Consider the following 25,780-nt stretch of genomic DNA (forward strand, 5'->3'; position numbering starts at 1 on the left):
GCAGCGGTGACTTAACCGGTGCTGGGTTTGGTGGTGGTGGTGAGGGCAGGTAGGGGCTTTGCCCATTTTGGCCAAGGGTCACATAGCATTTACATCACAATTAGGCCGGAGTTTTAAAATGTCTGACCCTCTCCCTCCCCACCACCCGCGGCTGCTGTGTCCAGACGGAGAATGTTTTAGCGCTGGGGGCAGCTGCGGATGAAGTCCTTGGGGGGAAAAGGAGCGTGCCAAGGGCGATGGTGGAGTAGAGCTGCCTCGCAGAGGCAGCATGAGCTGAGAGGGTGATAGGAAGGAAGGAGGTGCTACACAGCATGGAGGACTTTCTGCTCTCCAATGGGTACCAGCTGGGCAAGACCATTGGGGAAGGGACCTACTCAAAAGTCAAAGAAGCAGTTTCCAAAAAACACCAAAGAAAGGTGGCAATTAAAATTATAGACAAGATGGGAGGGCCAGAAGGTGAGCTGGGGCCCCTTTGGAGGAAGGATGGGCTGGCTGAGGTGGGTGGGTGCTTCCTCCAGTCAGACGGCTCATTCCCTCCGCCCCTTTAATCTGGAACCAAGGAAAGTAAGCGAGATTGTGGCTCTGGGGTAGGTCAGCGGGGAACAGAGGGACGCTGGGAGTCCAGGAAAATGACACCCTCTAAAATCCAAGATTAAAGTGGCAGGAGATGAAGGATCCTCAGAAGCAGAGCTGGAGCCCACAAGGCCTTTCCTATTTCAGAAAGGGAACAGAGATTTTGAGGTCATGGCCAGGGCTAGCAGAGGGCAGTAGCTGGTGCCAAGGTAGAGATGGGGAAATTCAGGGCTCATGGAAAGAACTGTGGGTCAGGAGGCAGAGGTGAGAGGAGCTGGCTCACCATGCTGTGGGCACATCAGGCCTCATAACAGATTCAACAGCCACGTCTAAAAGTCCCCAAAGCACTCTGATATCCATGGTCTCACAGGCTGCTCACAACAGTCCCTGAGGCTGTCGGGGAGGGGTTCCTTTGAATAATGTATTAACTACAAAAACAACGGAGGTGAACATTCTTTGCAGTGTCCAAGCAGCTAGACATTAAAGACTGTTAAAGGGAACCAAGGCACAAGACCCAGACATGGTGGGGAGACAGGCAGATGGAAGTTGGAAGGCAGGACAGGAGAGAGGAGTTAGGCCCTTCTGGACTCCATACTCCATCTCTTCTCCCTTGTTTTCTTAGAGTTTATCCAGAGATTCCTGCCTCGGGAGCTCCAGATTGTCCGTACGCTGGACCACAAGAACATCATCCGGGTGTATGAGATGCTGGAGTCTGCCGATGGGAAAATCTACCTGGTGATGGAGCTGGCTGAAGGAGGGGATGTCTTTGACTGTGTGCTGAATGGGGGTCCGCTACCTGAGAGCCGGGCCAAGGCCCTCTTCCGTCAGATGGTCGAGGCCATCCGCTACTGCCACGGATGTGGCGTGGCCCACCGGGACCTCAAGTGTGAGAACGCCTTGTTGCAGGGCTTCAACCTGAAGCTGACAGACTTTGGCTTTGCCAAGGTGTTGCCCAAATCACGCCGGGAGCTGAGCCAGACCTTCTGTGGCAGCACGGCCTATGCCGCCCCCGAGGTGCTGCAGGGTGTTCCCCACGATAGCAAGAAGGGTGACGTCTGGAGCATGGGCGTGGTCCTGTATGTCATGCTCTGTGCCAGCCTACCTTTTGACGACACAGACATCCCCAAGATGCTTTGGCAGCAGCAGAAGGGGGTGTCCTTCCCCACTCATCTGGGCATCTCGGCCGAATGCCAGGACTTGCTCAAGCGGCTCCTGGAACCAGACATGGTCCTCCGGCCTTCAATTGAAGAAGTTAGTTGGCATCCATGGCTGGCAAGCACTTGATAAAAGCAATGGCAAGTCCTCCCCAATAAAGTAGGGGGAGAAAGCAAACCCAAAAACCCGCTTCTAAAATGGTGATATATATTTTACACTTTAAGTTTACTTATCCTAAAACTTACCTACACCCTTCCCAGCCTTTCTTCTCTTTCTCTTTAAAAATCTTCATGGAACCAGAGAGCCTCATTCAGACTTCCCTTTTATTACAGCTGACAAGTGATTTTCACACAGGTGTTTAAAGTTAATTAAAAATAGACCCCAGAATCATACACATATGGGGGAGGAGAGGAGAAACATGACCAAGAGCAATTGGAACCAATGTTGTTGCAACTTCTTTTCCAAATAAAAGCAGAAGCGTTGGGAATGCAGAAATGGCCTCTTGACTCCTTGTCTTGGTGAGAGGCCTGTTGGGGCCCTGTTCCTTTCTCATGCCAAAGGCCAAGCTGAGTCTGGGATGATGACAAAGGACTTCCTCAGAACCTAGGCTACACATCCTAACCCCTCCCCCAGACTCCAAGCAGGAAGCCACCCTGCACATAGTGTGTGTCCTGCACTGGTTCTGGGGCAACTGCTGTGGGGTATAAGAACAGAGCCCCAGACACCTTCCAGCTTCTGTTGAATCTCTTTAATAGCTGTTAATGGCAAGTCTGGAAAAGGTTCAGGACAAAGTTCTTTTTTCTTTCTTTTTTTAATTACAAAACTAACAGCTGTGAAGAGTCTTTTTTTTTCCTCCTTTTTTCTTTTCCCGGCTACAAAATACTCTGGGGAGATACATTATAATTTAAAATATATAATATTGCACAAACAACCAAAAGGTTAATTAAACTAAAGAAATAATTACAAAGAGAAAAACCCCATCCCGTCAAAAAAAGATTCCGCATTCTCTCCATCCCACCCCCTCACTGAAGGTTTGAAGTGGAAGTGACCACCACTCTCTTGGCGTCCCTGACCACGATCCCTTTAAATCATTGGTGAACACACCAGATTATGTACAAGAATCACCAGAGCAGCAACGTGAAGCACCAGGGTCTCCAGGGATTCCTGAAGCCCCTCATCCCCCCAAGAGAGGTGCAGCTTTTACCAGAGTGGAGGGTGAGAGCCACAAAGATTGGATCTGCCTTCAGGAAGAAGAGCTTTTGCAGAAGCCTGATGAGAGTCTCAAGAAGCTCACCCCCAGCAAATCCCTTCAAGAAGCAGAAGGGTTGAGGTGGAGAAGTTGGGCTTACCAGAGTTGTAAGTACTCAGCTTTGATCACTGCTCTGTACCGCTGGTAGCTGGCTTGTGTCCTAAGCTACAGGGGAGTCGAGGTGGGTAGCTGGTTGGACAAGGTATCCCACCAGGCAACACACGGAAGGGCCTGAAGTGTGGCCCCCTCCCTTCTGGGGGAGGGGAAGAAGAGCAAGAGCAGACTCTTGCAGGTGGCACAGCTGGGCTAAGGACTTGGGTGCATCTGACACGAAGAAGCCTTGGGAAAGGCATTGGGGACATACCAGTCTGAACTGAGTGAAAAGAGGGAGTTTGGTCTCTAGATTCTGAACCACAAGGAACCTTTCCAGGAATGGAAAATGCCTGGGAGGGGGAGATTCCTAAGAGAGGCAAATTTCCCAGAAATGAATGCCTCTTACCCACTGGGATAGGAACCAAAATGTGTTCGCTAGCCCTGTCTAGCCAAGGGGAGGTAGCATGGCCTCCCCTGCCTGCTTCTGGGTGACAGAGTGTACTTTCCGGCATCCTCAAAGAGACTGGTAGTTTAGCCTCTGCCTACACAGGCAAATAGGCTAAGGCTATCTCTTGGGACTTCCCAGCAAGAGTCCCCAGGAACAGTGGGTGTTCGGCAGAGAAGTGTAGGCTCTTCTGGTGAGGGGGGTAGGTTTCCTTCCCCTTGGGTCATCCTATGGTTGGCACAAGTCAGAGTTCCTGGTTTGGATTTACCGAGCCCCTTCCAAGATGTGAGCAGAGGCCCAAAGGGCCAACAAGGAACAACCCAGAATTTGCCTAGAGCTCTGGATGACAGAGGCCATTTGGGGGACATTCTTAGTCAGTGTCTTCCAGGGCCAGGCTGAGACGAGCGAGGGAGGTGGGAAGTGCTGTGGGTGGGGGAGCAGCTTGCTCTGGCTCCCCTCATTCCCAGTCCTCCCACTCTACATCTTCCAGCTGCAAAGGGAGGGGATAATGGAGAGCACAAACACATATTTACTCCTCTGAGTCAAGCCCAGACCCAAGCTCCCCCGCTGCCTCCATTTCAGGAGAGCCCTCCCCGCAGCCCCCAGCCCCAACTCTCCTGGGCCACACCCTCCTATGAGAGTGAACCACTAGCCTCAAGGAACATCTGGGGAGCAGACCTGCCCTCTGCCTAAGGGGTGGGCCTGCTGCTCTGATTGTTCCAGACTCAAAGGAAATGCTTCTACCAACCAACAGTGGACACCACAAGGGGATGCCCTGCCTACAAGAACCCAGTCAGTCAATCCCTTAAGGAGAACTTGTCCTCTGCTGAGTAGATAAGAACATGGCTCTGAGATGCGGGGACCTAGAGAGTGGTGCTGTGATCGGAAGTAAGCGTGGCACCAGACTATAGGCGCTCACAGGGCCTTTGCTAGGGGCTCCAGCACCCTGATCCCCAGCTGAAGTCTCCCAAGGCATCTCTCTTGGCCAGCTGTCAGTGGACCCCCTGCTGTGATGGATTATAGAATGACTCTGCTCAGGGATACCGCACGTCAGGTTTTAAAGAGGGCTACAAAGACGTCAAAGCCATGAAGGCCCTGTGGCATGAGAGGGCGCCATGGGCCTTCTCTGCCCTGGGTAGAGTGAGGTCACAGGTGTAAAATACTCTTGTGTAGGTCACTACCTCCCCCCAGGCTTGTCTCCCAACATGAAAAACAAGGCCCTTCCCATCGTCTCTAATCTGTTCAACTCTTTAGAGCAGGTGTGTGAGCTACATGGTGGAAGGAATCATGGGTTCTTGTGTGACAGTGGATACAATGCTGACTTGAATCAGATGTGTGGGCTGCAGCCTCAGTCCTGTCCCTTATTTGCTCTGAGAGCTTTCTGCCCAGCCTCTCATTCAAAACAATCATTCTGGATTCTGAGAGGTAGTGAAGAATAAAAATAATAGGCCTCTGAGCTTAGAACTGTTTTGTGGTGGTTTCAGGAAGATGTCCCAGGCATTATGCCTAAGGGGTGCACATGCTTCATCTACCACAGCATGTGAGATTATAATGACCAATGCCATGTTTCCGATGGGGAAACAAACCCTCAGGTTAAGTGATCCCATTGTCTTTTGTCTCTAAGGCCAGAAATCTGCTCAGGTCCCACACCTGCCGACCAGAAGTCAGAAGATCTGGGGCAGGGTTTGGCATCTGTATGTTTTAGTAGTTCCTCAGGTGATTCTGATAGGAGCTAATGTCAAGAACTCCCCTATCCATCCCCCTGGAACGGAGGGGAAGCAGAGCCTGCTGATGACCACTGTTCAGGGCCTGAGTGGGAGACCCTAGCTCCCTCCCTGCAGCCTGCCACCTCAGACAGGAGCGGGATCCACCTTCAAGGGACAGTCGGGCTTGGCGCAGAGAGTCCTCAGACTCGGGATCATCGTGCTGGCCTCCCTGTGGCCAACCAGGCCCACTCACCTCGCCGGAAGCATCCACTTTGGAAAGTGCCATCTGCACTTCTTCTTCAGTCATGTCCAAGTCAAAGTCCTTCTCCCAGTCTTCACTGATGTCTGTGCTTGAGCCTGGAAGCATGATCCATAGTGTGAAAGACAGGAAGGGGTATGTGAATAAGTTGTAGCTGGGGGTGATGGAACTCTTCAGAAGGGCCTGACAAATACACACCAAAGGTCTTTACGTTCTGCTTTCTCTGGCTCAGTGATCCCGCTTTTAGGAATCTATTTTATGGAAAAATCCTGGATTCAGTGGAAAAATTTAACCAAAAGGATGTTCACTGTAGTGCTGTTATAGTGATGAAAACTTAAAAAATCACCTGAAAGTTCACTGATAGGGAATTACAAAAATCAGTGGTGTAGTCATATGATGGAACGTTATGTAACCTTTAAAGTTAGGCTATAGAATACTCATACAAATGGCAAAATAGTTTTAAACTATTAAGTGAGAAAAAGCAAGTTACTGAATAGTGGAGAAGTACTATGGTCTAGAAGCTCCCTAGGGGCCATGGAAATCGTCCAGAAGAAATAAACAATGAACCTCTTCCTCCTCAGTCACTCCATTCTACCTACACTGATCCTGCTACTCCTGAAACACACCAGGCACATTCCCACTGAGGGCCTTTGCAAGGACTGTTCCCTGTACCTGGAACTCTTCCTCAGATACCCAGAGGCCAACCTGCTCGCTTCCTTCACACCTGTACTCAAATCTCACCATCTAAATGTGGCCTATTTTCAATTGCGCCCTGACCCCTCACTCTGCTCTGGTTGTTCTTTTTCCCATTGTATTTATCACTTTCTGGTGTATTACATAATCAGATTCACTATGCTTATTGTCTAATAATAGAGGAGCTAGAATGTGAGCTCCCAAGGACAGGGATCTTCTGTTTTCTTATGTATTCCAAGCGACTAGAACAAATAGTTTGTACTCAATAAATATTCATGGACTCTTTCTCTAAATCAGCGGTTGGCAAACTATGGCCTATGGACCAAATCCAGCCTACCGTCTGCTTTTGGAAATAAAATTCTGGAACACAGCCACGACCATTTGTTGACATGTTGTCTATGACTGCTTTCATGCTGAAACGACAGAGTTGAGGAGTTGGGACAGAAACTATGTCCCCAAAAGCCTAAAACATTTGTGACCTGGTTCTGTACAGAAAACATTTACTCTTCCCTGTTTTAGGTGATTTTGATGCCTGCTAAAGTTTGACAACCACTGCTTCAAACATTCATATTTGGGTATGCCTTTTTACAGGCAATATAAAAAAAAATGTACATGTGAAAGTTATTACTAAGAAGAAAACTACAAAAATAGTTCCTGTAAAAAAAGTATATGCAGTATGATTCCATTAAAAAAAAATACACTCACTGATGCATGACACAGAAAGAATCAGCCAAATACCCACAAGACTCTAATAATAGTTACCACTAGGTGATGAGGTCATGGGGTAATTTTTCTTTTTCTTGTTTTTTAAATGAACACATTACTCTGTAATCATTTTTTAAAAAAGCATCTTTAAAAAGGGTAAGCTGTGATCCCCCAGTGGCTCTACCTGTAAATATCTTGTTTCTTTTTGTCCAGCTTGCTCCTCACCATGCACCCAGGCCCGGAGACCTCTCCAAGCCTGGCCCCCGCGTTCCTGATTAGGGTGCCTGCACTGCTCTCTCTAGTCAACCAGCTAGCCATAATCGGTGTGATAAGAGCAGGGTCTCTGGAGCCTAGCAAACCTTATCTATTGTGTAGTCTTGGGCAAGTTATTCTGGGCTTCAGTTTACTTATAAAATAAGGATAAAACCACTCTTTTTGCAGAACCACTGGAGGAGCTTATTAGAACGCAGATTCCTGGCTTCCCAGCCCCCTCATTCAGATTCAGCAGATGTAGGTGGTGGCCCAGAATTCTGCCTTATAAACAGGTACCTGGATGATTCTGTATAGACCTTGGCCTGCAGTTTGAGATACAACAGTGTTAAAATTAGCAGTATCATGTAAAGTGCCTGTAACATTTATATACAGTGGATATTTAACAAATGGAGCTGTTAAAGGCCTAGCTGCAGAGTTAAGTAATTTTGCACATGGTCCCAAAGCCAGTCAGGGACAGAACTGCAACCAAGACCCAATTCTTCTGACTCCACATCTAAGGCTCCCTGTGCTTTCAGGACACTGGTGGCTTGTGCCTGGCTCCCTGTCAGTGCAGGCTTCCTATGGGTTAGAAGCCAGACTCTTGGCTGATTTTTCCCTTCAGAGCTGTGGCTGTGGTCAAGACAGCTTTTCCTGACCTCAGGGTGCCCTCTAGGGATTTGAAACTCTCCTCTTCAGGCTAAAATGCTAGGGGAGACACTTTGGGGTAAAAAAAAAGTATCAGCTAATATTTTTGGAGCATTTTACCTATCCTCTCGGATAAGTATTAACAATCCCAATTTACAGATGAGGAAACAAAGGCTTTGAGCCGCAGAGCTGTGAACCTGGGCCTTCTCTGCCACCTGCCTCCTCCCGCCACCCTGTTCTGTCCCACGATGAGAGTACCAAGATCTCCATTACACTGTGCACGTGGCAGAAAACTGATCTATGCAACAATTTAAGACTTCATGATGATGTTTTACTGTTTTCTTTTGTTTGTAAGAAAGGGGAGTTTTCAGGTGATTACTAACCTCACAATGCTGTTACTCACAGCTTATTTTATTCTGTTTAATTGGATCTTTGCTTCTCCAGAAAAGAAATGGAGGCAAAAGCCACTCCCAGGTCAGCTAGTGGTGAAGTGTGGCTTTAAGCCCAGGGCTCCTTCTAGTCCACAGGCCACAGGGCCTGTCCTAATCTCTCCTCTCTGCTCCCTGCTGAGGGAGCCTGAGCAGGGTAAGTCCAGTTTCCTTGCTCAAATGGATCTAGGCACAAAATGCAGGTGGGAAGCAGCTCTGCAATGACAGGCATCACCCTGGGACCTTAGGGGTCTCTGTGGCTGGGCCACCCCCAGAGACTGCTGTATCCAGAGACCACGCAGCCCTCATGTCATCTTAGGATGTGGACACAAGCGGGAAAAGGGGTCACTCTGCCTCTAAGCCTCTTAAGATTTTACTCTCTTTACTCTGTTCCCACTTTCCGACCCTAGTCCAAGACCCCAGCTCCCCCTACTAAGTGACTACAACAACTTCTGGTCGGTCTTCTACACTGAATCCCCAGGACCTCCTTTCACAAACCGCCAAGTGTGTTAGAGCTTATTCTGTATCTTCCCCATAATTTCATTTCTTCCAGTCTCTACCTACTACTCATTTTTTCTCATCATGCTCTCCAGTAGCCCAATTCCAAATGGAAACAGTAATTCTTTAACCTTCCAACTGTTTCACTGTTATTCCCTTCCTAACCCAGCTCAGATTCCACCAACCATCATTCTGATCACTTCTTGCATACACTTGGACTCTTGTCTTTTTGAGTTCACCTGGGTAAACCTGAACCTGATTAAGTTCAACTCCCTATCTGCTCGGTGCCTGCACCTGAGCAACTGAGCGTGGCTGAACAAAAGTACAGCAGTGCTGACTGGTCTCTCTTAAAATTTACGACCATTATCTCGAATGGACCCTTTATACTCCACCCAGCAACCCCACACCACCTGTTGGGTCCATCACCTACCCTTCACTCTCTTAAAGGCTATTTCACACTTTTCTAAATACCTACTGGGTGGGTGGGTGATCTCAGTTCCTTACGGGGAAAAAAAAAAAAAAAAGAGAATCTCACAGATCCCATAGGGTTTTTGTGAGGACTGAGTGATATGCATAACAAGTGCTCAGCACAGAGCTATACAGATATACAGAAAGTGCTCAGAGAATGGCACCTCTCATTCATCTTCTTCCCAAAGCAGGGCTCTACCCAAATTTCTTCCCTGAGGACCTGTCATGAAACAATTACCCCCAACTTACAGAGGAGAAAATGGGGGCTTAGAGAAGATCAGTAACTTCTCTGAAGTCACATGGCTTATGAGCAAAGCTGGGATTTGAACCTAGAACTGTCTGAACTCTAGAGCCTGAGTCCTTAGCCTCTACATGTAAAGCTCTTAGTACAGGTTGGTCATATAATATATGCCCTGCTGCTTTGTGGCACCAAGTCCAACGTTCTGAACTCACCTCAAGATTTTAAGTTCTTAAGTTCTACTTCTGAGCCAACCCCACCTCCCTTCTTATTCCTCCCTCTCCTGGGAACAATACAGAAACATGGGCTTTGGTCACCCCCTTCAACGTGCCCCATGTCCTCTGCTATCTGGACTTTGTAGGCCCCCTCAGCCTGGACTACGGCTCCCTGGCACCTGCCCCAAACTCTCCAATTCTCCTATACAATGCCTGGCTCCTCGGTGAAACACCTGCCGATGTGCAGAGGTTCCTTCTTTCTCTGAAAAGCCTGTCCCATACTGCGTCATGCTTCATCATAAAGACGGCAGCCTCTGCCCCTCCCTCCTCAGTGTCTCATAAAGAGTAGGTAGGAGCTCAATGGACGACCTCACTGAATCAGAGTCAGAAGGAAAACACTGTGTTGGAAACTGGGAATCCCGCAGTTTCCATCAGGGAGCAGGGTAGGGTGTGAGGGGCCTGTCTCCCATCCACTGCAGCAAGCCAGTCCCTCACTGCCAGTAGGCCAGTGCTCACCTGCTGGGCAAACCTTGTGGCCAGCTGGTGCTGAGTGCTGGCAGAAAGGATGCCTGTGTGTGAGAAGCCGAGGGAAGGTCTTGCTGACAATTGGTGGCAAAACAAGCTGACACCAGAGCCATCACTGTTCTTTAACTGGAGGAGTTAGAGAGGCTCCCCCTTGACATAAAGTCAAAGTGTCTCCGGTCTAAAATTTCATTATGCAGATAAGACACTAAAGCTCTATTACTTAAGCTGGGTCACTACAAGTTCATGAGTGTTCATTTTATTCTTTTTTAAACTGTATGTGTAAGTTTTGCTTATATAATTTATAATAATAACAATTAATGAAGGCCTAGGAAAGCTAAATGACTTTCCTGAGGTCATCTGGGGAAGAAGACCCCTGACAGCTATCAATGTCACAGGAGTTCCCACCCTAAAGTTGAACTGTCCCAAAAGACAGAAACTGAAAACACTATCCAAAAAAAAAAAAAAAAAAAAGGTAGAAACTGGCACAGTGTGGTGGTTAAGGGCATGGGTTTCAGGTCAGACAGACCTGGGTCTGAATCTGGGCTTGCCACTTCCTGGCCATGTGAATTTGAGCAAGTTACTCTGAGGCTCACTATCTTCATCTGTAAAATGAAGACGATAATATGGGGTTGTGAGATGTAAATTAGAAAATAACAAGCTTCTCTGGTAACTGAGAAATTAAATGTAATATACATCCTTAACACATGATCTGACATAAAGGGACAAGGAGACAAGTCTGCCTTGTGAGGTGGCAACTCTCACCTGCCCTGCCCCCACACACTCCCTGGGCTTTGGCCTTGACTTACCCTTTTTGCCATTGTTGGACGGTGTAGACTTCCCGCTGTCGGAGTTCAGCTCAAACACCCGTAAGTCTGTGAGTACCTCCTCCCTGAGAGTCTCTACTCTGGCTGGAGGTCTGGGTTCTGGACCACTGGGGCGGCCAGCAGGAGTGTGGGGCTTGGACTGAGAGAGGGGTGGGGGTCCAGTCTCGCCCACATCCACAGCCAGGTCCTGTTCCTCCAAAGATGCCTCTAGAAGCTTTTGGGACAGGTCCTTGGGCAGAACTGGTGCTTCAGATGTAGGGGTAGGTTTGGCAATCTGTGTCACGAGGGAGATGCTCTCACTGCTCTCCGATGGAGTCACCTCTGTTGGAGCCTCAACTGGGGTCACTGGATTCTCTTCACAGGGGCTCCGGGGGCCAGGTCCTCCTTCAAGGGATGTGGAAGTTTTGGCCACAGGAACCTTTGCCTCTTTTGGAGATGTGGGTGAAATGCCTACAAGCTCCTCTGTCACGAGAGAAAGGTTGGGAGAGTGATGTACCCTGGTCAGCCCTAAGACAACCTTGGAGCTCTCTGAAAAGAGACCTCAGGTTCCCACCAACGTTTGCTCTAATCAAAACTAATGGGTAAATGTTGGAGAGGGTGTGGAGAAAAGGGAACTCTCCTGCACTGTTGGTGGGAATGTAAGTTGGTACAGCCACTATGGAAAACAATTTGGAGGTTCCTTAAAAAACTACAAATAGAACTACCATATGATCCAGTAATCCCACTACTGGGCATATACCCAAAGAAAACCATAATCCCAAAAGAAACTTGTACCATCATGTTTATTGCAGCACTATTTACAATAGCCAGGACATGGAAGCAACCTAAATGCCCAGCAACAAATGAATGGATAAAGAAGATGTGGCATATATATACAATGGAATATTACTCAGCTATAAAAAGGGATGAGATGGAGCTATATGTAATGAGGTGGACAGAACTACAGTCTGTCATACAGAGTGAAGTTAGTCAGAAAGAGAAAGACAAATATTGTATGCTAACTCACATATACGGAATCTAAAAATGGTACTGATGAACTCAGTGACAAGAACAAGGACGCAGATACAGAGAAGGGACTGGAGAACTCGAGGTTTGGGAGGGGGCGGGGGGTGAAGGGGAAGCTGAGATGAAGCGAGAGAGTAGCACAGACATATATATACTACCAACTGTAAAATAGATAGTCAGTGGGAAGCTGTAGTATAACAAAGGGAGTCCAACTTGAGGATGGAAGATGCCTTAGAGGACTGGGGTGGGGAGGGTGGGGGGACTCGAGGCAGGGGGGAATCAAGGAAGGGAGGGAATATGGGGATATGTGTTTAAAAACAGATGACTGAACTTGGTGTACCCCCCAAAAAATAATAAATAAAATTAAAAATAATAATAATAAAAATAAAGCAACGTTAAAAAACAAAAAACAAAACAAAAAAAACCCAAAAAACTAATGGGTGCCAGTTTCCTCACCCCCTCTGCATCATAACTCTTCTGCTGATACTCTCTGTTGGTCAGAGTCTCTCCTACCTGTGAGGCACAGCACACGGTGGGCACTCAGCTTTCAGCAGTGCAGCCCAAGATAATACTATAGCTTAGAAAGCCAAAACTTGAAAGTCAGTCAGTTTGAGGTTCAGGTTGGGCTCTGCTACATCCCACACGCATGATCTTGGACAATCCACTTAACTCTTCTTTAACCTACTTGCCTCATTTGCAAAACAGGGATAATGAAGTTGTGGTAAGGACCATACACGTGAAGCTTTCAGTACAGGTTGGGCATATAATATAAGCACTTAATAACTGTGTTAGCATATCATGCAGGTGGCTCCAACATACTGTGCTAAGCTGAGCTACCAGGTAGAGGGGGCTCAGCTCCGCCTCTAAGCCAGCGGTTCCCAAGTCTGGTTGGGCATTAACACTGTTAAGAATACAAGTTTGACCACATGTCCAGAGAGTCTTATTCAGAAGTGGAAGAAGCGAATCTGGCATTTCAATATGCATCCCCTACTCTGCAGTAGCTGGTCCATGGGCTGGCAGGGAAATCTGCTGCAACTGACACATGCGATTTCTGTACCTACACCTGGGATCCACCAGCCTTGGTAAACAACCCCTCGTTAGCTCAGCCTATCCTTGGCACACACAAACACTGTATTCATTCCCTCCTCTTCCCTGGGGTGCCATGTCCCTTCAGGCTTCAGAGAGAATAGCCCAGACAGTCCCCTGCAGGCATGACTTGGTACTTTCTCATCACTTCTCAATACCTCTTACCTTCTTCCTCCTCCCAGCCAGGCTCTTCAGAGATGCTCTGTTCTGCCCGCTGCTTCAGGGCATCCCTCCGGGCCTGCTCCTGAATGTGGGGGAGCAGATGGCCAGCAGCAGTCAGGGAACCTTCTTTCCCAGACTCTAGTCCTGACCCCAGAACTCTTGGTACCCTCTGTCCCCTTCTTCCCTCAACAAAATCCAGCCTCCTTCCCCCATGGCTGAGTGGAAGATCTCCCCTGGTTAGGCCAGCATACCTGCTCTAGTTGATGGACTTTATAGAAATACCGATGCCAGAATTCTGAATGGGAAACAGCTGCAGGCACCTGGAGGGAGGGGACAGTGGAGATGAGACTTTGGGAGTAGTTGTGCTGTTGTGTCTATGTCCCCAGCCTTATCTGCCAGCTCCCAGCCGCTCTGGATTTCAGATGTGCTAAGTGGCTGAGTAGTGAGTCTTGGAGCAGCTTGGCCAAGGAGGGAGAAAAGAACTCCCATTAGGCTTCTTGGCCCTTCTGTTTCTCACTGTGATTGCCAGAAGCACAGCAAATTAGCATCCCCCACAGGGATTCTTGGCTCAGGAGCTGGCTGGTTTGGCTCCACAGGACCTCCTGCTGCTCTCTAGGCCAGAGGACTCCACAATAACTCTGGACACGTCCCTCCCACTTCCCCACACCTCAAACCAGCTTAGGTCCTGCTGGTTAGGCCCTCACCATCTTGGTGTAGAGGGCCCGGATGGAGGGGCTGCCTACAAGGAGCTCTGAGATCTCCCCCTTCTTCTCCTCCAAGCAGAACTGGGAAAGCCAGGCGTCAAACAACTCTGGGGGCCCTGCAGAGGGACAGACACTGATGGTCAGTTCCATGGGTGTGGAAAAAGAACACTGGGCCTAAAGAAATCACACCTAAACCTGAACATGAACAATGAGGAAAGCTTAAGGTTTTTTCCAAAGCCATGTGGCCCAAGGTGGGGGGTCAGGCAGGGTGAAGGGGTGGGTGGGCCTGACATCAGGGTGGGGCCCCTAAGTGATCTCTGGGAGGGGCTGCAGTCTACACTCTCTCCTGCTGCCCACCGCACCAAATCCTCTCCTTTCTGAAACAGCTATTCTCAGGTCACCAGTGACGCCATGTTGCCAGATCCAATGGCAGCTTTTCTGTATTCCTTCATGTGACCACCCTACAGTTCCTGCCCTGGGGAGCTGCCACCTTCCTCTTGAAGCCCTCTTCTTCCCTGGCTTCTCACTCTTTTGTGTATTTCTTCCCACTTCTCTAGCTGTTCCATCTGAGTCTTCAGTGGGCTCCTCTCTTTCCTTTCCTTATCTCTTCTCATTTTTCATTTTCTCCCAAGATAGCCCCCACTAAACCACGAGTTTCAACCTCCTCCTCCTACTGACAATCCCTCAGTGTGTCTTTGTAACTCAGGCTTCCTTTCTGGGCTCCAGGTCCAGAGGTCCAGGTGCCCGGATACATCCACTTGCACAGATGCTGCAAATAAAACATGTGCTCATCTTCTCTTCCCCACTGGTCCCACCTAGGTATCCACCGGAGACCCAGGGGCCCTCCCAGACTCCTCCCTTATGGAGTCACTCTGGATTCCACTTCCTCAGCATCTCTAATATATGCATACTTTCCTCTTCATTCCACCTGCCCCTTCCCTGGTTCTGGCTTTACCTCTGACATGAGAATTTCTACTAAGCCTCCTAACTGGCCTTCCCGTCTTCTGTCTCTCCCTCTCTATTTCATCCTACAAAACACTGCCCAAAGGCTCTTTTATAAAATGCAAAATCCGATCACATCAGGTCTCAAAACTCTTCAACAGTTCTCTACAGGAGGGCTTTTTAGGCTATGGTCCAAAGATGGGCCTCAAAGGGTTAAAGAATTCCCATGTTGCATATGAATTTCTGTTGAGAGAGGGTTTGTTATTTTCAACAGATTTTTAAAGGCCTTTGTGACTTAAAAAAAGATTAAGAACCACTACCTTGAGCCTTTTAGGATAAAATTCTAACTGCTTACCCTAGTACCCAAAGCCCTTCCAGTCTGCTGCCCCCGGCAGCTCTCACTGCCCTCATTTCCTCACATGCGCCCTTTGTCTGGCCTTCCCAAATGCCTCGGTTTTTCAAGACCTTCAAATGTCCTGTTGCCCTGCTTCAACACCCTTCCCCCACTTCTAAAAGTAAAATTAATTTACTTCTAATTCATCGTTAAAACCTCAATTCAAGCGTCACATCCTAGGTTTCCCAGGCTCTGGGTTGCATGCCATCCTCTGTGTTCCCACTGCTCCCCTTTCTGTGGAAGCAATCACTCTGTCTCTAGTATCTTTGCTTTATTCCCTGTTTCTCTCTCCTAAGGGCAGGTTCCTGGAGGTCTGGAGAGGGTTGACTGAGGGTTCGACTCATTTCTGGTGTCTGGTTCCCTGCCTGGGGCTTGCTGCACAGCAGGAGCTTAGCAAACAGGCTGAAGGGAAGGCAGGCGGGGCAGCAGGGCTGGGAGGGAGCTTGAGCTGAGGATGAGGGACAAGAGGAGCAAAGCCTCTAGAAGGGGATGAAGACAGTCTGGGTTCAGGGAGGAAGGGGGACCATCAACCCATCCCATCAGATGTAAGGTTCAAACTAGCCGCACTCTGGCCCCTCTACACAAGGGTGCCTGGCCACTGCTCCCTGAGACAAACAGGGTGCACAATCCAGACCCCCCTGGTTTCCCTGCCCAGCAAGCCTGCCCCCTCACCGCTACCCTCTCACCATCTGGTTCATTGCAGTAGGTTGCTGGGTCTGACTGCAGGCTATAGAGGCGAGCCTATAAAAAAACAGAGAAAAGAACAGAAATTTTGTGGTCCTGGGGAGAGAAAGCAACCCCTCTCTGCCAATCGACCATAACTCAGCTTCTCCCCTGTTGGCTACCATACCCACAGGGCACTTGGCAGTTAACACTGTGGGCTATGGAGAGGAGCACTGGACTAGGAGTCTAAAACTGGGGCTCCTAGAAAAATGATCTTTCACCCAGTATTCTATCCCTGGAAACAAAGAAAATAAAGGGTAAGCAGGTTATAAAATTATACGAATAAAATGGTTCTGAATTATGTGAGATACAGAATATATTAGTGCAAATATACTAATAAAGTCCAAAATTTATTGATAAATTTTGAAATATTTAACTCCTTCAAATTAAAACAACTCATCAAGAATTTCTTAATTTCACAGCCAGTCTGCCACGTGAACTGCAAGCTGTGTTCTCTCTAGGGCCACAGGAGTGGCAAACTTTAGCTGGTAAACGGAAAGTCCCTCCTTCCTGCCTCATTATTACAGGAAGCATGGGCTGCTGCATCACAACTTCAACAAGCGATTTTGGTGATTCCCTGTTATAATTTAAAATTCTATAATTAAAAATTTTTCACAATCCACTTAAATGTGTACTAAGTGGTGGTACTAATACTAGTGCTGAAAAACATGCTTGAAAAATCATGGTTGGAATGGAAATTCAATGTAGTAAAATGTTATGAAGAAGACTAAACTGCTGTGACACCACACTATGAATTTGGGAGGAAACACTCCACAAAATATGAGAAGTACTGGTGAGAAAATAAAATGCAACAGAAACATACTACCGTTGTTGTTGATTTAATTGCTTTGAAGACATCCTCCCCCATACATTTATTCATATGGGAAATTAGTCTTAAATAACACAAATGTGGAGATCATGCCTGAAAGGATGCTCTCCAGAGAGTTCCTTATCATGGATGAAAGCTGAAAAGAATCCAAATGTGCAACAGTAGGGAAATGACTGAATAAATTATGCTATATACACCTGCAAGAATTTAAACACATTGAAAATGATGGTGATTAGGAAAGATGCTAATAGTTAATTGCAAATTTTTTCAAAGTGGGTTACAAATTTGCATGTATAAAGTGCTTTTTCTGTTAAAAAGAAAAAACCCAAACCATCTTTACCAGCGTCTGCAAGCAAAAAGAAATGGAAGGTTATACACCAACAAGGAATCAGTGGTTCCCTTTGAGTGATGGGATTATGGGTTTAGAAATAATTATCTTCTTGCTTATCCATATCCTCCAATTTAATTATATACATGTGTTTATTTTTAATAAACATGTATTGCTTTGCGAGCTCAGGTTGGAAGCTAGAGCACAGTGCCACTAGTGAATACCTTGGTGCCATCGTAGGGCTCAGCCGTGCCAGAGGGTGTGCCCATCAGGGTGATGACATCGCAATCAATGGTTTTGTCTGGTGAGGGAGCAAAGGTGTCGGAGATCACCCCTAGGAAGTCAGACAGCCCTTTCTTCATTTTTTCCGTTGCTCCTGAGGAGCCTTCAGTCTGCAAAGAGAAGCCAACAGAGGAAGCAAGTGGCGCAGGAGCAGGCTGCAATCTGGGGTACAGGGTATGGAGGTGTGAAATATCAGGGGTCAAAGCGTACTGTGTGTGGGGCCCAGAGAAATGCTCACGACCCTTCACCCCATCTCTGGGGCCGGAGAAGGAAAGAGGGGCAGCCAGGGTCCCCATCCCCCAGATGGGGGTGCAGAACAGGGCTGCAGTAGGCCTGTGTAGGTCACAGCAGAGCTCCTTGACTGGCTGTCAAAAATTTGACGGCCAGTCAGGCTGATCAAAAACTGACAGCAGAGGATCCATGCCACAGACACTCAGTGGGGAAGAGGACTTAGGGGTAGTGATGGGAAAGGTACTAGCTTTGGGGTCAATCTTGGATGTGAATCCCAACTATACTACTTGTTGGTTATGAGACCTAAACCCTCTCACAGTCCGCTTCCTTATCTATAAAATGCAGATAAATATACTGCCTTCAGGGGGTTACTATGGAGATTAAAAGAGATAAGGCGTGTACAATGCCTAGCACATGGCAAACATTTAATAACCAGCAGTACTGTAATATTACAATCTCATCATCATTGTTGCTCAGGAAGTATTCTGTACGAAAGGTTGAGGAACTATGGGTGGGATGAGAAAAGACAGCCTTGCTTAGAGGCAAACCTGGGACCAGCTGAGGGCCAATGTACGGACCTCCTAGAAAGGGGCACCAATCTTGAGCTGCACTGGCCAGAACGCCCTTGAGCAAGAGGGAATGGCATGCTGAGAGACAGGACCAGACTCTGCAAACCTTTTAGAAAAGGGTCACATTTACTCCTGATTAGGATGCCCAGGCATTTTAAACCTAGAGACTAACAACAGTGCCTGGCACGGGTTGGCACAGGTATATAATCATATTTGTTGAGTGAAAAAAGGAATAAATAAATAAGTGGTGTCTCTGCTACTGGCTGGACTTGCAGCAGTTCAGCTGGATTACTACTTGTCATTCACGCTCATCAGTAGCTGTGGTTAGAGGGACATTACTTTACAAGATTCAACAAAAGAAGCTTGGCTAAAAAAAACTCCATAACGTTTTCATAACAAGGCCTCTAATTACAAGGCAACTGATTCAGCTGGTGATCAAAGATACTGAAATTTGTTCCAATACTAAAGGAGAAATTGTAATATAAAACCAGTATACTATACTTCCTCCGAAATTTGAGGTCTGCAGGGATATCTCTGACCATATACAATTTTCACTTTTCATGCTGACTTTAGAATCTAACTCCTATCTCATAAGAGAATTGCGCTATACATCTCTGATTGACAAAACCAGGGCCAGTAAGAATATAAGTTGGCAAAACCTTTCTGGTGGGTAGTTTTACAGTAGATAGTAAAAGGTCTAAAACTATATTCACCCTAATCCTTTCCAATACTTTATTAGGAAGGAAATATTAAAGGCAAAGATTAAGCAATCAGAAAGTTCACTGTAGCTCTGTTTACAATACTGGAAAAAACTGAAACAGGAAGCTAGGAACTGGTCAAATCCCATAACAGAATACCACGCCATTTCTAATGCTGTAGAATGAGGTTTGCAATGATTAAGTCAAAAAGTAGGTTATGAAACACGGTGTTCAGCTGATTTCAGTTTTGAAAAAGAAAGTATACATAAGGGATATACTCCTTGAATAATAACAGTAGTTAATCTCTGAGAGATGAAATTATGGGTATCTCTAGGTCTGTCTTTTTCTTTTATTTATCTGTATTTTCTAAATTGTCTGCAATGAATGACTTTGCTGATAGGAAAACACCTGCTAAAACAATACAGAAGTGGGAAAACTTATTATTACTTAATATATGGAGCTTGTTTGCTTGACAGACGTAATTTTCAAAATGGGAGCCTATGGGAAAAAACAATCACCTAATGGTAAAAAGGTTGGGAGCTCCCACCAGGGTCCCAGGCAGGTCAGGCTATGGGGGACAGTCACTTGGAGGGCGTAGGTGGTACTCACAGCCAGCTTCTCCTTGACCACACTGGCGGTGGCAGCAATGGTGCAGGCCGTGTCGTGCTGCACCACCTGGGTGAACTCTGTCAGGTCCCGCTTCATGAACTCCAAGGCTTCGGAGGACTAAGGAAAGACAGAGAGGGATGACAGAGCCAGCTGGCTCCATCATCCTTTGTTCCTATCCCCTGTGCTTTAGTACCAGACAGAAACACGGAAAACTCAAGTGACACGGGAAACCGGGCTCAAAAACAATGCTTACTTGTTCCAATTCTACGACCTGGGATTACACAACAGCAGAGAGCACAGAGGAACTTCCTGCTGCTCCTCCTGCTGCCCAGACACTCATAAGCTATGTGGCCAGGAGGAACTCTCATGTAGCCCTGGGTTTTCTCCTGGGAAATGAGGGAGGTGGAACAGATCCACCTGGATCTGCTGTGCACTGGTTCTCACGAGCAGACTGGGGAAGGGGGCACGTGTAGTCTGAAAGCAAAACAGACTTCGATGCATCACTTTGCGGTGCTGTAAGTCATGACCTTTGTTTCCAATTTCAAACATGAAGAGAAGGGGTGTGTTTTTTTAATCAAATGAAAGTGTTTCCTATTTTTACTTTTTTTTAACAGGGAAATTCAGTTGAAACAGGAGACAGTAGGTGAAATTATTTGTGTGAAAGGTTTCGTGAACATGTATTGGTAACAGCAATAGTTTAGAAAGCTTTTATGAGCAATTTTTGACACCACCAGTAAAAAGGCGTGTGACTTTTTACATTCAACAAAGGAGGTGTTAACCGAAATACTGGATCGGATTCTTTCCTAGGCCGCCTTGGTTCCACCATTCCAAGGTTCTGTTCATCCACAGAGCTCCTTTGGGCAGAACTGACACTTGCTTCTGTCGGACCAGTCTGCCTCACTCTGCACTCAAACCCAGCGTGAGACAGCAGGCCCTCAGCTCTCGTCTAAGTCTTACCTTGTCTTGCTTCCTCCTCACTCACTCTAAGACATCTTCCTGGACCATCTCTGTGCTCACCCCCGCAAGCCTTTTCATTTTACACAGGGATAAGCACCTGCATTTTTAAAGCGTGTTTTTGAGTGTTCTGGTGATCCTTTCTTTGCGGAAGGGGCTGCCTAGTTTTCATCAGCCTGGCAAGTCTCTGAATGGGACAGTCTCTATCAGCCAGAGGCTTTTCTGCGAGCAGGAATGCCTCCATTCCAGATTCAGGGCTCCTTAATTAGAGTGGAAGAATCATTTATTAATTCTCTCTCCACCCACACCGCCACCACTTTCGTCCAGGCCAACCTGCTCTTTCATCTGGACTCCTTTCCCAGACTGCATCAGACACATCTATTACCTTCTCCTTGTGACATCAGCGGGAGCTTCGTAAGTCAGAGCAGACCATGATGCCCCTGCTTCACATTCTTCAGTGACTGCATGATATCCTACAGCAAGTATAAAATCTTCACCTACACTTACAAGGCCCATATAATCTTGCCTCTAGCAGACTCTCATCCCTTCCCACCATGCCCCTCACTGAGCTCCAGCTGGCCTTCCTCAAGTTTCCCAAAATTTCTAGCATCTTCCCTACCTCGGAGTGTCTGAATACATCATTCCCTCGCCTTGACACATAATTCTAACTCTTCAAAACAAGCAAACAAACAATGAACGAACCCTCTCACCTGGCTAACTCCTGTTCCTCCTTCAGATCTAGGTCACATCCCTGGGAAGTTTCCCTGATGCCACCTCAGACTAGGTTGGCTCACCTGCTAAGGGGCACCTGCATGTTATCTTAACATTTACTGTATTTTAGATTTATGATTACCTGTTCAGCCTCTATCTTCCTGGATAAACTGTGAGTTCTGTGAACACAGAGCCTGTTTTTTGTTCCCTGATGCTCTCCCAGTGTCTGACATGGCACAGAGCAGGCACTCAAAAAATGTGTGCTTGTTAGACTGACATGTACCAGGGCAGTGTAAATTATATAACCATTTGCATGATTACTGATGAATGGTTGTCTCCCTCACCAGACTCTGAGCTCTGAGGGGACCAATATGAACAGACATGGTGCCAGCCCTCCACAAGGTCACAGTCTACTAGGGAAAATGCTCACATAACAGTGCTGATGTGCGAGGACAGAGCAGTGACCAGTGTACTGTGGGGAGATTAGAAAGACTTGGTGAAGGACCTGGAGTGAGCCTTAAAGAATAAGCAGGAGTCACTAGGAAGCCTGGGTGTGGTGGGGCCTGGGGTTTACTGAGGCCTACAAGCATTAGTCAGTCCTAATGAAAACAAAGGGCAATGCAGAAGTGGTGAGGGATAAAGCTTGAGAGGACAACCATGGAGGGCCTGGTCAGCCCTGTTGGTGACAGGGAACCACCAAAGTCTGAAGGAGATGGGACATGAGATTCGCATTTTTGACCGGTCGCTCCAGAGACTGGCATGGACGATAGGTCCAAGAGTAACAAGATTAGAAATGGAGGAAGACCAGTCAGGAGGCCGCTGCAACCGTCCAGGAAAGAAAACAGAAGACAGTGCTGGTAAGAAGAGGATGGGAGTGATTCAAGAAACAGCAGACCAAAAGGGTAGATTTGGTGATTAAATACATGTGTTGACTCAGGACAAGAAAGAGTCAGGAAGAGCTACTGGCAACTAAACTAGGTGACTGGGTGGTTGCAGTGCTGCCAGCTGAGGAAGAAAATGCTGAAGGGGGAGCAGGTTAATAGAGAAGATGGTGACAGTGACTTTGGTATGCAGTATCTGCAGTGACTGTGGGATATCTGGGCCGGCTGGCCAGCGGGAGCTATTCCCAAATACTAAATCTCACAGAAAAGGACTAGGAGTCACCCTAAAATCAAAGAGTTTGTTGAATGAAGAGCAATGTGCTGAGGACAAGGTTCCTCAAACACCACCTTTAAGGGACAGGCAGAGGAAGAGGAACTCACGAAACAGGAAAGGGAAGCCTGGAGAAGTATGTGGAGAAATGAGAGAGAATCATGCCATAAAAGCCAAGGGAGTAGAGTTTCAGGAAAGAGAGAGTGCTCACTAGTGTCTAATGCAGCAGACAGAAAGGTCCAGAAAGATAAGGGCTGAAAAACACCTACTGGATTTGGCAAGTGGTTGGTGAAGCTGAGTGTTTATATAGATAAGTCTATGTGTGGTGGCTTCAGGGGTGGGAGGGAGTTAACAGAGATCACGTTGTTGACTTCAAATTTTAAAAAGTAGGAGGTGAGGTTGTCTCCTGGAAGTAAAAGAGGAAGTGGTTGAACAGGGGACTTGAAGGAAGAGTTAGGTTTGGGGAAAGTTTCTGAACGCAAGGGGAGGAGCAAATATGAGACTGAAAAAACTTGCTGGGATGGCGGTGGAGGATGAGGGGCCCAGGCCCAGATGAGTTTGGGGAATCTGTGGTGGGGCCAAAGAGTAACATGACTTACCCTTCCAGTGTCATGGGCAAACACACACACACACAAACACACACTACCACACACACAAACACACACTACCACACACACACACACACACACACACACACACTACCACACACACACACAAACACACACTACAGGAGGAATGAAGGGGCAGAGGAAGGTAGATCACAGCATCACCTCAGAGCTGTATTTTATTTTCCCGGGCAATATATGCTATGGGGTGCAAGAAAATTGGGGGTGCTGGGAATTGAGTGGTCCAGATGGAGGCAGGATAGGGAGGGAAGGAAGCAAGGCCAGGAAAGCACTGAAAGACCAAGAACAAAATGGAAGGAAAAATGGACCGCTGGTTTTTAAGAGGTTTCCCTATCACTCTCAGCACTAAGTAAAAATAGCTAATGCTTAGATAGTACTTACTGTGTGCTACGTATTATTCTTAGTGCTTTACATATATTATCATTTAACTCTCACAACAATCCTATCAGGTAGGTGTTAGTATTCCCATTTTACAGATGAGGAACTGAGGCTTTGTGAGGTTAAATAACTTGCCGAGGTTCATATAAGAGTAGGAAATTAAGTCTACTCTTTCCAAATGGAGAATTGTCAAAGGCAGAAACAACACCCACTCCCCATGCTTCAAATGAGAGAACAAAAAGGGAAGGCTAAACAACTACCTATTTTTCGTGAGTTATGATAAGACCAACCTTGAGGGTAACACACAGGAGGCCCTCACACAACATCTGTTAAGTGAATGTCAGACTCTCCTTCCAGTAGACTGCTCAACAAGAAGCAAGCTACTTTGGGGTCTCTTTTATTAAATCTGTTAGAAATTCTCTGAGTCTTCATCAACAACACAAACAGCTCAGGTCATTCTCAGATCTGCTGGGTTGTAGTGAGACACTAGTATGCAGGCCAGGTGAGGATAAAAATGCTCCCAGGGTAAAGGACTGATTTAACTGAAGCCAGAAGCCTCTTGGAGTCTGCCCTGAAGCAGGACTCACCCCAGTTGCTTGAGCTAAACAGTAATTAGCTTTTTCCAGAATTCAGTCGGGTTGATTTTGACAAACTAGCATGGAATGAAACAGGAGCACACAATGGCATGGTCCATTGGCAGAGCCAAGCCTCGCTCATCCCACAGGGACTGCTGTTTCCCCACTATACCGTGAGTTTTGGGAGGCCCAGGATCGCCTCTGTTTGGCTCACGTCGGTGTCCCCAGGACCAGAGAGTCAGAGAGTGCTGGCTGTTGCATATCCGCTAATATTTGAATGACTACAGGTGTAAGTTTCTATCGCTAGGATCCTTTTTCTTCAAGGCCTAGATCAAATGTTCTCTCTTCTTCGAAGCTGTGAATTTCCCAAGCGGAAATAAATAAATCGCTCCTTCCCACGGATTCCTACGACAGGGTCGCTCCAGCCTTTAAGACAATGTTTATTTCACTGGAGCTAGAGTCACACTGGTCTGAGTCGGGGTCTGTCCTCCCGCAGGGCCCAAGTCGGCCTCACCCCTGAGGCCCCGCGCCCACACAGGTCCGGCGGGGCGGCTCGGACCAGGTTGCAGCGAGGCGGCGCGGGGCCCTACCGGAGGAGGGGCGCCGGGCCGGCTTACCTTCTCCTTGACTGCCTGGTAGCTCTGCTGCAGCCAGCTCCGCCACCATCCCACGTCCTCCCTGTGGAAGACAGACACATCTGGCGGCCCCGCGGTGCGACTCTCGCCCGAGCCAGGATCGGGTCTCCGTTCCCCCCTCGGCTGTGGGCCGCGGGCCGAGGCTGCGCAGGCCGCTTCCCCACCCCCTCACACTGAGACTCCACCCCGTCCTGTCAGCTCCGTCCAGGCCCGCGCCGGCCTCCTCTTCCCTGCGGGGACCCTGGCCGAGCACCCCAACCCTGGGAGAATTCAGGGCCCAACGCCCGAGAACTGGATGACGGGCTCACCCTTCCGCCATCTTGCACGCGTGACATCACCACTATTTACTGACCTTTGACTTCCGACACGGCACCGCCCCCTCAAGCACCGCCCTGGAGCGCGCGGCCCAATCCTCGCGCCGACACCGCCCTCAGCCCAATCTCCGCCCCGCTCCATCAGTAGGCTCCGCCTTCTTAAGCTCGGTCCAGTCTCGGCCCGGAGTTCGGACTTAAAACTCCGCCCCTGAATGTTCGGTCCAATCCTCACCCAGTGTTGTCTTCAGGCCCCACCCCCAGTGTTAGCCCCACCCCCACCAACTTCGAGCGTCTCTTGCTATCCGCGGACATCTGATACGGTGGCCGCCTTGGGTCGAGAGCGGCTCTGTTAACGGGGGCTCGGGTTGCTGGGTGGAGAGGGGAGGAGGGGAGCGAGCTGGTCTGGAGCTCGAATGTCTGTGTCCCCGAGCGCAGGGCCAGCACCGCCCTCCTTTATGAAACCAGCCACGTGGCAGCTGCCTGGGGTCTTTTCGGGCTAATTCAGCAAGCGCAGTCTGCGGAGCTCTGGGCCGGGGTTTGGAGGGGTGTGGAGGAAAATTCAGAGGTGAATTCGATGCAGCCTCTGTGGGTGGCTCTCAGGAAACTGGGGAGACAGACACATTTCGTTACCTCCACTCTTGGCGACCCAACTCAAAACAGCGTGAGCTGGATGTCTCCTGAGACGTCTGGAGGAAGAGGATTGAGTCTGTGTGTGTGTGTGTGTGTGTGTGTGTGTGTGTGTGTGTGAGAGAGAGAGAGAGAGACAGACAGACAGACAGACAGACAGAGAGACGGAGACAAACTTTATGGGGGAGGCCTCCCCTGTTCTTACTGCCTCATCTGCTACCTGCCTGCATCTGCGCCCTGGTACCCCATCATCTCTCTCTCTCTCTCTCGTTTTT

The 25,780-nt window shown here is 48.0% G+C and overlaps 2 protein-coding genes across 9 annotated transcripts; one reads left to right on the forward strand and one right to left on the reverse strand.

Moving 5' to 3' along the window:
• The first annotated feature begins 311 nt into the window (after positions 1-311).
• Positions 312-1,857, forward strand: TSSK3 (testis specific serine kinase 3). Its single transcript, XM_057704050.1, has 2 exons — positions 312-456; positions 1,196-1,857. Exons 1-2 carry the CDS (start codon positions 312-314, stop codon positions 1,855-1,857), a joined length of 807 nt encoding a protein of 268 aa, XP_057560033.1.
• BSDC1 (BSD domain containing 1) lies at positions 1,695-24,911 on the reverse strand. Of its 8 annotated transcripts, none has more exons than XM_057703975.1 (13): positions 24,873-24,911; positions 24,547-24,607; positions 19,534-19,650; positions 17,369-17,536; positions 15,951-16,005; positions 13,929-14,044; positions 13,476-13,544; positions 13,228-13,306; positions 10,954-11,433; positions 7,428-7,453; positions 6,511-6,586; positions 5,475-5,578; positions 1,695-1,810 (listed from the first exon to the last, which is right to left on the reverse strand). In XM_057703975.1, the coding sequence occupies exons 1-13, from the start codon at positions 24,881-24,883 to the stop codon at positions 1,775-1,777; spliced, it is 1,398 nt and encodes a 465-aa protein (XP_057559958.1). In that variant the 5' UTR covers positions 24,884-24,911; the 3' UTR covers positions 1,695-1,774. The 8 variants fall into 8 exon arrangements, with proteins under 8 accessions (XP_057559958.1, XP_057559978.1, XP_057559988.1 ...); XM_057703995.1 differs by lacking the exon at positions 24,873-24,911 and adding an exon at positions 24,737-24,844; XM_057703987.1 differs by lacking the exon at positions 1,695-1,810 and adding an exon at positions 2,462-4,005.
• Between the last annotated feature and the right edge of the window lie 869 nt (positions 24,912-25,780).

Source organism: Hippopotamus amphibius, chromosome 1 (genome assembly GCF_030028045.1).
Source record: "Hippopotamus amphibius kiboko isolate mHipAmp2 chromosome 1, mHipAmp2.hap2, whole genome shotgun sequence".
In the NCBI taxonomy this organism is placed as follows: domain Eukaryota; kingdom Metazoa; phylum Chordata; class Mammalia; order Artiodactyla; family Hippopotamidae; genus Hippopotamus; species Hippopotamus amphibius.

Coding starts and splice junctions, on each gene's coding strand:
- TSSK3 (XM_057704050.1), top strand. CDS start 312: ATGGAGGACTTTCTGCTCTCCAATGGGTACCAGCTGGGCAAGACCATT. Junction 457..1,195: donor CAAGATGGGAGGGCCAGAAG/GTGAGCTGGGGC, acceptor TTGTTTTCTTAG/AGTTTATCCAGAGATTCCTG.
- BSDC1 (XM_057703975.1), bottom strand. Junction 11,434..13,227: donor TGGCTGGGAGGAGGAAGAAG/GTAAGAGGTATT, acceptor CTCTCGTGACAG/AGGAGCTTGTAGGCATTTCA. Junction 6,587..7,427: donor GTCTATACAGAATCATCCAG/GTACCTGTTTAT, acceptor CTGTCGTTTCAG/CATGAAAGCAGTCATAGACA.